The sequence below is a fragment of the Mobula hypostoma genome, chromosome 21 (assembly GCF_963921235.1).
Source record: "Mobula hypostoma chromosome 21, sMobHyp1.1, whole genome shotgun sequence".
In the NCBI taxonomy this organism is placed as follows: domain Eukaryota; kingdom Metazoa; phylum Chordata; class Chondrichthyes; order Myliobatiformes; family Myliobatidae; genus Mobula; species Mobula hypostoma.
The window spans coordinates 58705770-58719203 of record NC_086117.1 but is presented as its reverse complement, the minus strand read 5'-3'; the positions used below and the strand labels follow the sequence as shown (position 1 = coordinate 58719203).

The 13434-nt window shown below is 43.4% G+C and overlaps 1 protein-coding gene across 3 annotated transcripts in view; it reads right to left on the bottom strand.

The window, feature by feature from the left end:
- Positions 1–13434, bottom strand: part of ankle2 (ankyrin repeat and LEM domain containing 2) — a 67571-nt gene that overhangs the window by 25751 nt on the left and 28386 nt on the right. For all 3 annotated transcript variants that reach the window (XM_063074106.1, XM_063074108.1, XM_063074109.1), the window contains exons 4-7: positions 11519–11712; positions 8230–8418; positions 4654–4776; positions 4496–4562 (exon numbers count right to left, since the gene is read on the bottom strand). In XM_063074106.1, coding sequence (XP_062930176.1) covers positions 4496–4562; positions 4654–4776; positions 8230–8418; positions 11519–11712 — 573 coding nt within the window. The remainder of the gene's footprint in view (positions 1–4495; positions 4563–4653; positions 4777–8229; positions 8419–11518; positions 11713–13434) is intronic.

Here is a 13434-nt window from a genome sequence, read left to right as displayed (position 1 = left end):
TCTGTTGTTTATGAGGCTGAGCTGCTAGCTTGACGCTCAATCCAGCACAGATGGAAAGCATGCAAGGAGCCGGCTAGAGTCGGACCAGGGGTCATTCGCCTCGTATCCGGTGTGATGCCATGGCACCACCAGCTGGCAAACACGAGTGAGTGAGGCCCACCCCTAGCCAACGCAGTATGATATGGAGAGCAAGCTGATGCCCTTCCAGCAGGCTCCTCCTCTCTATGCAGCTGATGAATCCAAAGGAATGGCAGAGACTGATACAGCTTGACACCAGCGACACCACAGGAGTTGCCAGTCAGCAATGAACTCAACATAGGGAATCTAGCTCTGGAATTTTCCTCTGGGTTTACTCCTGAAGTATTCTCCATGGCAGCAAAGGTTTGAGATCAGAGTTTTCCTTCTCCCAGATGAGCTGCCAACTATGGCTGACAAGGCCCATCTGCCTGAAGTGACTGGTTTTAAGGTGCCAGTAACCCAGCTTTGCCCCTTCTCCTGTCAGTAAAAACTGCTCCGCCGAGATTAGTAGCTGAGCCAAAAGTGAAGGCCAGGAGCTGGACTTGGTTGTCAGAAGCTATTTGAGATGTACGTCATTGGCAGCATTTAACAGGCAGTGAGAGCTTACCCCCATTACCACCCCCGGATATAACAACTTTAAGGAACCCACGGCAGCATACTAGTTAGCATAATGCTATTACAGTGCCAGAAACTGGGCTCAATTCCACTGCAGACTGTAAGGAGTTAATATGTTGTCCCATGACCACATCGGTTTCCTCCCATACTCCAAAGTAGTACAGGTTAGTGAGCGAAATGTGACCTGATGTAACTGGGCAGCATGGGCTTACTGGGACGCAAGGGGCTGTTACGTGTTGTATCTCTAAATCTAAACTGGTACCAGGTAAAGCTTGACAAAAAAGTGGCCCCAACATCAAGCCATTTGTTACTTCTCAGATTTCAAAAATAGATATTATTCAAAGGGCATAACTTTTAAGTATATAAATATTACATACTATAAATGTGTTGTATTTCTAAACCATCACACCGTTATGACTCCCTGTCCTCTGAAGTGATAGAGCCTTTCGCAGTTTGAGGAACTTCCCCACCTGTCTCAACCCCTCCATGTGTGGCAGCAGAAAGACCTTTTCTGTGGTTCTTCCCCACAGAGCCACAGGTCGCATCGAGCTTCAGCCTGATATGGCAACACCAATGCCTTTGAACAGAAAATTCAAAGTAGTGGATTTGGCCCAGTACATCAATGGGTAAAGCCTTCCCCACCATTGAGCACATCCACATGAACCGCTGTCATGGGAAAGCAGCATCCACCATCAGAGATCCTCACTACCCAGGCCATGCTCTCTTCTCAGGCAGAAAGTACAAGAGCCTCAGGACTTGCACCACCAGGTTCAAGAACAGTTACTACCCCTCAAACATCAGGCTCTTGAACAGAAGGAGATAACTACACTCACTTGCCCCACTGATGAAATGTTCCTACAACTAATGATCTCACTTTCAACGACTCAATCTCATTATCTCATGTTCTCATTATTTATTGCCATTTATTTATATTTGTATTTGCAGTTTGTTATCTTCTGCACTCTGGATGATCTTTCATTAATCCTGTTATAGTTACTATTCTATAGATTTGTTGAATATGTCCACAAGAAAGTGAATCTCAGGATTATATATGGTGACATTTGACAGTGTACCCCTCAGCATGTCCTCCTGCTACCTGGAATGTGCCAATCGGTACCATTCCCTTACACACCTTTTGCTGTGCTGGAAGACCCAACACATTTTGGGGGTTCCTCACCAAAATGATGACCTTCCAGTAACACTTGATGCCTGCCTCAGTGTTTGTCCCTTGAAACAAGCAGCCAGTGGATCTGAGAGCTTTCTTTTTACTGAACCAGGTCTGTCTCCATACCCTCTTAGTGAATCCAGATGGTGGGGGACTACTTCTTCTCTATCTCAGTCACTCCGGGGGCAGCGTGCATTGGGGATGATACGGGAAGAATCTGACTGGCAGGGTCTAGATCCTCTTCCTGCCATCCAAGCAAGGTCTCAGTGCATGTTGAAGAGTCCTGAAATGAGGCATCCTGCTGGATGATTTGGACAGTTTGGTTAAGGGAAGCACATCACAGTATCCATAGAGTCCCTGTCCTGCATTGACTACAGGATGTTTCATGCTGACCACTTCCAGATGGACGTGTTTCAGAATACAGAAGTGCCGGCCCTTTGGCCCAGGATGTCATGCCTATCTTTTAATCTACTCCAAGGTTAATCTAACCCTTCCCTCCCACAAAGACTCCCAAGTTTCTTTCAAACAAGTGTTTGTCTAAGAGGCTCTTAAATATCCCTCATGTCTTTGCCTCTACCACCACACCCAGCAGAACGTCCCATACACTCACTACTCTTCATGTAAAAAATACCAACCTCTGACACCCCCTATAATTTCCTCCAATGACCTTAAAATATGCCTCCCATATCAGCTGTTTCCACCCAGGGAAAAATAGTTTCTGGTTGCCCACTATATACATAATACCACCGAAAGGTCTTAGGCACCCTAGCTATACATACTATGTGTGCCCAAGACCTTTTGCACAATACTGTAGTAATTTTATGTATTGTTACAACACAAAAAAAAAACAAGTATCATGATATGTGAGTGATGATAAACCTGATTCTGATCTGGGTCTCTATTGTGGACTGAGAGTGGGAAGGGGGCAGGGAGAGGGAATCATGGTTGGGAAAAGGGGAAGGGAGTGGGAAGCACCAGAGAGACATCCTGTAATGATCAATAAACCAATTGTTTGGAATCAAATGACCTTGCCTGGAGTCTCGGGGCTGGGTGTGTCTGCACCTGCAACACACCCCTTGCCACTGGCACTCCTTCTCTGCCACCTGTCCCACACCCCTCCCGCACACTCCACCCTCACCGTTCCCAACATCCTTTGTTCCCGCCAAATTTACAAACTTGCTCTCTGCTCCACGTTGACGAATACAGTACTCTGCAAAAGCCTTACTAGGCACCCTGGTTTTTTAATTTTTTTATATATATACAAACACACACACACATATATATACACACACATACATACATACGTGTGTGTGTGTGTGTATATATATATATATATATATATATATATATATATATACACACACACACACACACACGTACAGATACATACATACATATATACACACACACACAACTTTTGCACAGTGCCGTATGCCTGTTGGAAAACTTTTACGTACATGGTCACCACATTCAGTAGTGTCACCCTATTAGTTTTTTTTATACCACAGCACCACTCCCACTCTTGGCCTCCTGGAGTGATACACCTCGTGTATGCATTGGACTTGTATTGTGAATAGGAATCTAGCGAAGGATGTCAATTTTGGTCTCCATCACTTCTATGAATCAGAATCGGGTTTAATATCACCAGCTTATGTTGTGAAATTTGTTGTTTTTGCAGCAGCAGTACAATACACAACAATTGAAAAAATGTGAATTACAGTAAATATACATACAGAGTTAAATTAAATAAAATAGAAATAAAAAAGTAGTGAGGTAGTGTCCATGGGTTCAATGTCCATTCAGAAATCAGATGGCAGAGGGGAAGAAGCTGTTTCTGAATCATTGAGTGTGTGCCTTCAGGCCCCTGTACCTCCTTGTTGAAGGTAGGTAGCAATAAGAACAAAACATGACCTGGGTGATGGACGTCACCCTTTTGGGGCATCGCTCCTTGAAGATGTCCTGGGTATTCCGGAGGCTCATGCCCGCGATGGAGTTGACTATGTTTACAACACTCTGCAGCTTACTTCAATACTGTGCAGTAGTCCCCACATAGTGATGCAGCCAGTTGGAATCCTCTCCATGGTACAAACGTAGAAATTTGCAAGTGTCTGTGCTGACATAGCAAATCTCCTCAAACTGCTAATGAAATATAGCTGCTGTCATGCCTTCTTCGTAGCTACATCGAGGTGTTGGGACCAGGATAGCTCCTCAGAGATACTGACACCCAGGAACCTGAAGTTGCTCACTCTCTCCACTTCTGAACCCTCAATGAGGACTGGTGTGTGCTCCCTCGTCTTACCCTTCCTGAAGTCCACAATCAGTTCTTTGGTTTTACTGATGCTGAGTGCAAGTTTGTTGCTGTGACACGGCTCAACCAGCTGACATATCTCGCTCCTGTACACCCTCTTGTCACCATCTGAAATTCTTCCAACAATAGTTGTATTGTCGGCAAATTTGTAGATGACATTTGGGCTGTGCCTAGCCACACAGTCATGGGTGTATGTTGCTCTCACAACTTGCGTTCCTGCAAACCCCTAAAAGAACTCCATCACTTTAACGGGCCAGGCTTTCAAGTTAGTGAGAGTGTACATCCAGAGCCATCCAACTAAATAATCCCCTTTGAGGACACAAAGACTATATTATTGGAATCATTGTTGATCACAGGCACAAACATTTGTTATATCAATGGTGACTAACCTTGTAAATATTCTCTGATCTTGTCCCTTAGCCCCTCAGATACAGTGTTATTCCGTTCACAAATAACCTGAGAGCAAAATAGAAATGATCAAACCAGAGACAATGAACTTAATGCTGAGCATTACTTAAAGAGTGAAAAAAAAACCCTGAAAGCTTACCTCCACAGGAGTAAACCCATATGCATTCTTCGAGACTTTGCAGATATCAGGATGAGAGCATAATACATTAACCACCTCTGCATGCCCAAACTTGCAGGCGAAGTGTAGTGGTGTGTCAAAGCCCTGAAAATAAGACCAGAGAATGCTTGGAAGTTTATTTTCCAATATTTGTTTGTGGAATGTGGATATTAGTGCTAATGTTATTCTTCATCTTAAACTGACAAAAATGTGTCTACAATCACACATTAGTAAAGTTGGCAGATTTCTACCTTGAAGACCACTATTGAACTAGTTAAAAGTATTATGACTATCTGGTAGTTCTGTGGTTACATATCATTAACTTAATTACTTATTGCCCGTTACATCGCTGGCATTTAGGGCAGCAATGAAGGTCCCCCATCTCTGGTGGTGTTCAGGGCTTCCTTCACTGTTCAGTAGCTTCCTCTTGGTTTCACTACTATCAGTCTCGCAAGTCCTGGTGGAGCCTCATGAATACCATCACACTTGGACATAGAAGGATACGTCACTGCCGTTTCCATTACAATTTTGTTTGAGCAGTCAGGGTTGTTAGCCCTGAGCTGAACCCCTGAACCTGGAGGACCGGTGGACCACTCTTAGTCTGGCCTCTACCCTTTGACCTAATTGGCATGGGTGACCCTACCAAGACCCAAAGCATGAAGCCCTTCCTCCAGCCAACGTAGCTCTCTGGGTCACTGAGTACACAAGCCTCTAAACCCTGCAACAAGGTTGTGGGACTCTTGGAGGTCCTATCATTAAGCTTTGGATTTACTTAATAACTTGATGGTGCCATGGCGGAACTTGGAAGCATGTCTCAATAGGTTAACTATTATGAAACTGCATTCTTGCATATTCAAAACCACATTCAAAACCTGTGAGTGAGTGTGGCTGATCAATGAATCCATTTTCAGCTTACAATATTTCTTGATTATTGATTTTAATTGGCTTTGTAGGATGAGCTATGGCTTTTCTTTTAATTAACTGAGCCGGTGTAGAACATTCCCTGACCATATTTCCACATAAACATGAACGTGACAATTTGCTGTAAGGATGCAATTAATAGTGGGAAGACTCTTTTCTCCAGTTCTTAGGGAGAATGAAAGTGCATCCAAAATGGTGTTAGATTGGGAACTCTTGGAATTTGATGTAATAACACCCTCACCACCCAGGAAGAAGGTACAGAAGCTTCAAGTCCCACACCACCAGGTTCAACAACAACTATTACCCTTGGCCATCAGGCTCTTGAACCAAAGGGGATAACTTCACTCCCCCCATTACTGAATGTTCCCACAACTTAGGGACTCAAATTTCAAGGACTCTTCAACTCATGTTCTCGACATTTAATGCTTACTTATTTATTATTATTATTATTATTATTTCCTTTTTGTATTTGCACAGTTTGCTTTCACAGTTGATGTGGTCTTTCATTGATTCTATTATGGTGATTATTCTATTATGGATTTACTGAGTATTCCCATAAGAAAATGAATCTCAGGGTTGCATATAGTGACATATGTATTTTGGTAATGAACTTACTTTGAACAAAGAACAAACAGAAATGCCAGAGGCAGAGGTATGAAACACCAAGGAGAACTTGGAAAGAAAGAAGCTCCAATGACAAACACTGCTCTTTCCTATCCTGTAAATCTATGAAGTTGAAGGCTGTATCCAAGTGATCTTGATGAATGCATTGCTAAATTATATTGTGCAGCCACATTGTAGGGCATTGATCAAGAAGACTACTTTTTCCTCATTGGTATACAGCATTGAAAACACTTACTACTATGATATGACTCAATTCCCCAAAGCTAGAACCCTTCCAATCAATGGAAAAGTGCCTGTAATATTTGTATGGACAGAGTCAAGTTTGACCATAAGGTACAATAGGTAGATTGCTAACAGCCAGGGAGTTTGGTGCTATACAGCAGATGAAAATTGACACCCTCGGGAAAAACTTTAAGTATAAAAGACCTTAAATTAATTATATCTACTAATTTGGGAATTCAGGAAAAAAACAAAAATTTGCTTTAAACAAAACTGTACAAGGTCCAACCCTACGTTCCCATCAAGAGAGGTGGAAACGGGTAAGGCTCTGGTGAAGCTGTATCAGACAATCCCCTGTACAGCGGATACAACAGATTACAGAAACACTGCTGGACTATGGAGACAGGAGATCATCGATGGTCTGTGCTCCCCTGGGAGCTCAGGGCCCAAGAAGGAGAAAACTGTACATGATGCTTCTTCATTTAGTAAAGATTATCATTACCCGACATTTTTATGTTCTGATGGTAATGTCAATAGTCTCTTGTAATTAAATGAGCATAGAGATTTACGCAATTAGTTCCAAAACTGACATTTAATTCAGGGTTCACCAGGTAATCTGTGGACCAACACAGAATCTGTGGACCTGCCAGTCCCACAACCTCTACCATCTCGAAGGAGGAGAACAGCAGGTACCTGGGAACACCACCACTTGGAAATCCCCATCTTGACTTGAAAACATTATCGCCGTTTCTTCATTGTCGCTGGGTCAAAATCATGGAATTCCCTCCCTAACAGCACTGCGGGTGTACCCACACCCCAGGGACTGCAGCGGTTCAAGAAGGCAGCTCATCACCGCCTTCGCAAGGGTAACTAGGTATGGGCAATAAATGCTGGCTTAGCTGGCGGCGCCCACATCCTGTACATGAATCAATAAAAAAGACTAGGGCACTGAAGGAAGTTCTTGCTTTTTATTTACGTTAATGACTGCAACCGAGATAAAGAAGATTTATTAACACAAATAGGGAGAACGATAAACCAGGAGGCTGCAGGACATTGACAGGTTACAGAGGTGGACACATGGCCGCCTGGTACACTTCGACACAAAAGGTATGAAAGGAGTACATTTTAGGTCCAGGTTTAGGTGGCAAATCCTTTATTTCTGGGTGGTAAGATGGACAAACGTCTCTACTAAAGGAGATGTAGCTGCTTCTATTCAGGCTGCTACATCAGGTAGAAGGTACAAGAGCCTCAGGATTCGCATCACCAGGTTCAAGATCAGGCTCTTGAACAAAACAGAATAACAACATCCACTTGCCCATCTATTGAGATGTTCCCACAACCAATGAAGTCACTGCGAGGACTCTGTGTTATTTCATGTTCTCATTATTTATTGCTATTTATTTATATTTACATTTGCACAGTTTGTTGTCTTCTGCACTCTGGTTGATCTTTCATTGATCCTGTTGTAGTTACTATTCTACAGATTTACTGCGTATGCCTGCAGGAAAATGAATCTCAGTGTTGTATGTAGTGGCATATGTACTCTGATAATAAACTTTACTGTGAACTAACTCAGCATGACGACAAGATTGCTTTGGAAGTAAAAGCCTTTTAGTATTTAACTCAACTTTTAAGAGCCAATGCTCCCAACTCAATGGAAACAAATTTAATCAGCCAGTGATTTTAGATATTTTGTTAACTGAACCATCAATATTCATTAATTACAATCAAAGAGGCTTTTGAAAAACAGCGGTCCTCACAACCATTCATTAAGAGAGGAGCTGTGATACCAACCCGTTTATCAGGTGTGTTGAGATAAAGGTCAACGATGTAGTTGATGCGTTTTTGCAGCATAACTTCATCATCATCTGGATACATAAGGAGCATAAATTCAGGACTCTCCAACGTCTCCAGCAGAAGCTGACAAATTTGTGGCTGATTCTCTTTGGCAGCCACATGCATAGCATTGTACCGACAACCTTCCTGCAATTTACAGAGAATCATTCGGTTACCATCAGGAATAATTTTTTCTCTCCCCCGCCATGCCTATAGCTATCATCTCACTGGTCACTGCAACGTCTCCTTTCCCAATACCATCTCAAATTAACACCCTTTCCTAACCCAGGTCTCATCTGAGTACGCAGATACTAAAGAACATTCCAAGCAGCCATGATCCTAAATTGTACAACCTGGCACCTTTACCCACCTCTGTTTTAAAACCTTATCCCTTTCTCAGGCATGCACACTTTGCTACAGAACTATGGAAAATAATTAACATTACCCCTGCCTCCCATCCAGAAAACAAGAGACTTAAAAGTGAATTAACACCCTGAAGGAAAAGCCTTCCCTTGTTACACAACATTCAGTAAACTCCATCGACTGGCAGATAAGCACTGGTGGCCCTCAAGAGGACCACAACCTTGTTGTAGGGTTTGGAGGCTTGCGTGCCTCAATGACCAGAGAGCTATGTTGTCTGGAGTCAGGGCCTTGTGCATTGCTCTTGGTGAAGTCACCCATGCTAAACAGGTCAAAGGGTACAGGCCAGAATAAGGGTGGCCCACTGGTTCTCCAGGTTTGGGGGTTCAGTTCAGGGCTAACAACCCTGACTGGGTCAAACAAAACTGTAACGGAAACAGCAATGAAGAATCCTTCTACATCTGTGTGAGACGGTATGGACAGACAGAGATGGAGGACCTTCACTGCTGCCCTAAATGCTAGCTGCATAATGGGCAGTAAATAAGTAAGGCACCTGCAGTCAACCTGAAATTATTCTGGGTACCAGCACGTGGAGAATGAAAAATGGAGGGCTGTGTAAGAGGGAAGGTTAGATTGATCTTAGAGTAGGTTCAAAGGTTGAAGAGCCTGCACTGTGCTGTACTGTTCTAGGTACCATCATGTCATGACTGTATTGACTGATTTCTGGGATGAAAAGATTGTCTTATAGTGAAAGAATGAACAGAATAGGCTTTTACACCCTGGAGTGTTATGGATGAAAGGTGAACTAACTGAAACGGAGCTGACTCCAGGAGGATATTGTCTGCTGGGAAGTCTGGAACTAAGGCAGAGACTCCAGGAAAGACTAACACCAGGAGGAATTGTTACTAAGAATAGTGAACCTTTGGAATTATCTATCCCAGAAAGCAGTGGAGGCCCATTCATTATGTTCAAGGCTGGATGCATTTTGTGGACTACAAGCAAATCAAGGGGTTCAGTCAAGAAAATAAAGTCAAAGATCACTAAGCCATCATCTGCTCCAGGGGTTCCCAGCCTGGGGTCCATGGAGTCCTTGTTAAATGGTATTAGTCATGGCATAAAAAGGTTGGGAATCCCTGATCTAGTCGCTAGTGGAGGAGGCTTAAAGGCTTGGTTGGAATAAACCTGTACCTATTATATTCCTTTATTTATATTTAGTGGTTCTTCAGAAGCAAGCCCTACTGATTATCCAGCTTGATTGAAAACTCTCTCGGTTGAGAGAATGAAAGACCAGTGGGCACTACTCCTTTCCTTTTTAGGGTGGTTGGGGTCTTGTCGGAGTCCGTGATCTACAGCTGCCCTCAGACAGTGCTTCTTCACAGTGGGGGGTTTCTGTTCTCGGAGGTCACCGAGCAGCCCAATGTTTTCAATATCTCCAGGAGCAGCCTGGAAGACGTGCATCGGGGGTGCAGCTCTGCTGCCCTGTAGATCACCAGGTTCATCGCAGGTGTCACTGAATGAAGCGTCGAGGTGGATCGGAACATCGAGAGAGCAGGGTACGCTGCTGTTGAAGTAAGCGACGCCGCAGACTGTAACATGGAAACAGCGAGCAGTTGGCCTCCCCTCTCGCTGTGGCAGGAGTGATACCTCTCTCCCCCTTGTTAGTGAGAGAGAACACCTGTGGCAGGTCGAAGTGTTGGGGTGAATAGTGGTTTTTCTGAGGGACTCTAGATCATGGTCTCCTTGGGGGCTTTGCTATTATTTACATGGTGGGTAATGCATTTTCTGGAGCAAGTGGGGGGAGGAGGAGGGCTGATGCTTTTGCTGCTGCTTGTGCGTGGGTGAGGGGAGGGGCTTTGGGGTTCCAACATTTTCTGTCATTCATTCTTTGGGGGTCTTCCCTGTTATGTGGCTGTCGGTGAAGAGTAAGAATTTCAGGTTGTATACATTCTCTGCCATTAAACTGAACCATTGAAATCACTAGGATCAAAGTCGGCCAGCCAAGGAAACCCACAGAAACCATAAAGCTTCAAGATCAGCCATTAAACCACAGTGACCAAGCTACAGGTGCTCTTGATACAATGTCAGATTCTTGTAAACACTGAACAAACTTGTTCTTTTCATTTACATTTATTAAAACAATTCCCTCTTAGAAATCATGAAAGTGGAAATAATTTCTTTCATGGTTCAGACCTCTCAATGATGAGGTCCAGTAATGATCAATAAAAGCAAGGATGTAATGTTGAGGCTTTATAAAGCACTGGTGAGGCCTCACTCACAGTATTGTGAGCAGTTTTCGGCCCCTTATCTTAGAAAGGATGTGCTGACATTGGAGAGGGTTCACAGAATTGATTCTGGGATTGAACGGCTTGTCTTGCAAAGAGTGTTTGATGGCTCTGGGCCTGTATTCACTGGAATTCAGGAGGATGAGGGTTGACCTCATTGACCCCTATCTAACGTTGAAAGGCCGTGATAAAGTGGATGTGGAGAAGATGTTTCCTATAGTGGGAGAATCTAAGACCAGAGGACACAGCCTCAGAATAGAGGGGCTTCCTTTCAGAACAGAGATAAGGAATTTCTTTAGCCAGAAAGTGGTGAATCTGTGGAATTCATTGCCACAGATGGTGTGGGGGCTAAGTCATTTGGGATATTTAAGGCAGAGGTTGATAGATTCTTGGTTAGTCAGGGCATGAAGGGATATGGGAGAAGGCAGGAGATTGAGGCTAAGAGGGAAAAATTGATTAGTCATGCTGAAATGGCGGAGCAGACTCAATGGGCCAATTAGCCTAATTCTGCTCCTGTACCTCATGGTCTTATAAGAAACTACGATCGAAGCAACAAAAATTAATCTGAATTGATCTAATGGTTCAGCTTCGCAAGACAGTCTAACCTGGAGAACTGTAGGGTTGTCTCCGGAACCAATGAGGTAACGTGGATTGCTCCACACAAGTTCAAGAAAGGTAGTTCTGTCTCCTTTTTCAACAGCCTTCCGCAGCTTGGATGTTAAATCCTGAGAGCGTGGACTTTTGTAACTGTTGGCTCGTTCCCTGTTGGTGCCTTCCATTTCCAGAGAACTCAGCCAATCTGACAGAACATTAAATTAAAGCAAATACAAGTCAAATATTTTACTTTGATTGGAGAAGGCTACTTCCAAAATGTTCAAAGCATTCCAGTAAGTCATCTGTGTCCCTCTATCCCATAGAATTCAGAAAGTATTTCTTTTCCACTAGTCTGTGTCCATCATTAGGGACCCCCAGCATCCAGGTCATGCATGCTCTCTTCTCGCTGCTGCCATCAGAAAGGAGATACAGGAGCCCCAGGACTCATACCACTAGGTTCAGGAATAGTTACTACCCCTCAACCATCAGGCTTTTGAACCAAAGGCATAACTAGATTCATCTTCACTTGCCCCATCATTCAAATGTTCCCACTATCTATGGATTAACTTCAAGGACTCTTCATCTCATGCTCCCAATATTTATTGCTTATTGGTTTTTTTTCTTTAGAATTTGCACAATTTGTTGTCTTTTGCACACCTGTTGTGTGGGGTCTTTCATTGATTTGGTTGTGGTTATTGGACTGACTATGCGCACAAGAAAACAAATCTTAGAGTTGTACATGGTGACATATACGTACATTGATAATAAACTCACTTTGAACTTTGCTGAGAAGATGCAGCTCAATGTCACAGACAAAAATTAAAGTCAAACTGTAGAACTGAATTTGAAGGGAGGCAAGATAGGTGTATGGGTATTAAGGGGATCGGCAAATTTAGAGAAGGTAGGAAACAAATATCCACATGGAATGTTAAAGCCAAATGTTGTACCATGCTGCATCTTTTTAATACTTTTATGGAATACTACTCTGCTGAAATGTTTATTATTTTCAGGGTGGCAGGTAGCGTAGTCATAGCAGAACTCTTTACAGCACAGACGAGCCAGGTTCAATTCCCGCCACTGCCTATAAGGAGTTTGAACGTTCTCTCCGTAAACTGTCCCGTGATTAGGCTAGGATTAAACCAGGGGAATACTGGGTGGCTCGGCTCAAAGGGCTGGATGGTCCTATTCCGTGTATCTCAATAAATAAACATGGTAGAGTGTCAGGAAGAGAAAACCTTGCAATACAAGACAGAACAAACAATAGTCTTTCAGGGAAATGTTCAGAACAGTATCCTGATGATTGCAAAGAGCAGAGTAATGGCAAGGCAGCCATTATTCTCTGTGGAAAACCTACTTTGTGGGAAGGGAGGGGAAAGAAGATTGTTATAGGGAACATACATCAAAGTTGCTGGTGAACGCAGCAGGCCAAGCAGCATCTATAGGAAGAGGCGCAGTCGACGTTTCAGGCCGAGACCCTTCGAAGGGTCTCGGCCTGAAACGTCGTCTGCGCCTCTTCCTATAGATGCTGCTTGGCCTGCTGCGTTCACCAGCAACTTTGATGTATTTTGCTTGAATTTCCAGCATCTGCAGAATTCCTGTTGTTTTTGTTATAGGGAACATTCCCTAAGCAGCAGACACAAACAACAAATGTGTGAAAAAGAAAAGGGAAAATAAGAATATCTGCAATTCTGCCTGACGTTCAGTTAGTGAACTTTCCTCTCTGGGAACAGAAATATTTTCCTATAAATGGAAGCAAACACATTATCAGGTTGCATTTCACTCCCTTCCAATTACAAAGGTAATTGTGTATTGGCAGACTGCTTCACTAAGCACCTCTACACCATCCGCCACAAGCTGTACTTCCCGGCGGCCAAACATTTTAATTCCTATTCCCATTGCAACGTGTCGATCCATGGCCTCCTCTTGT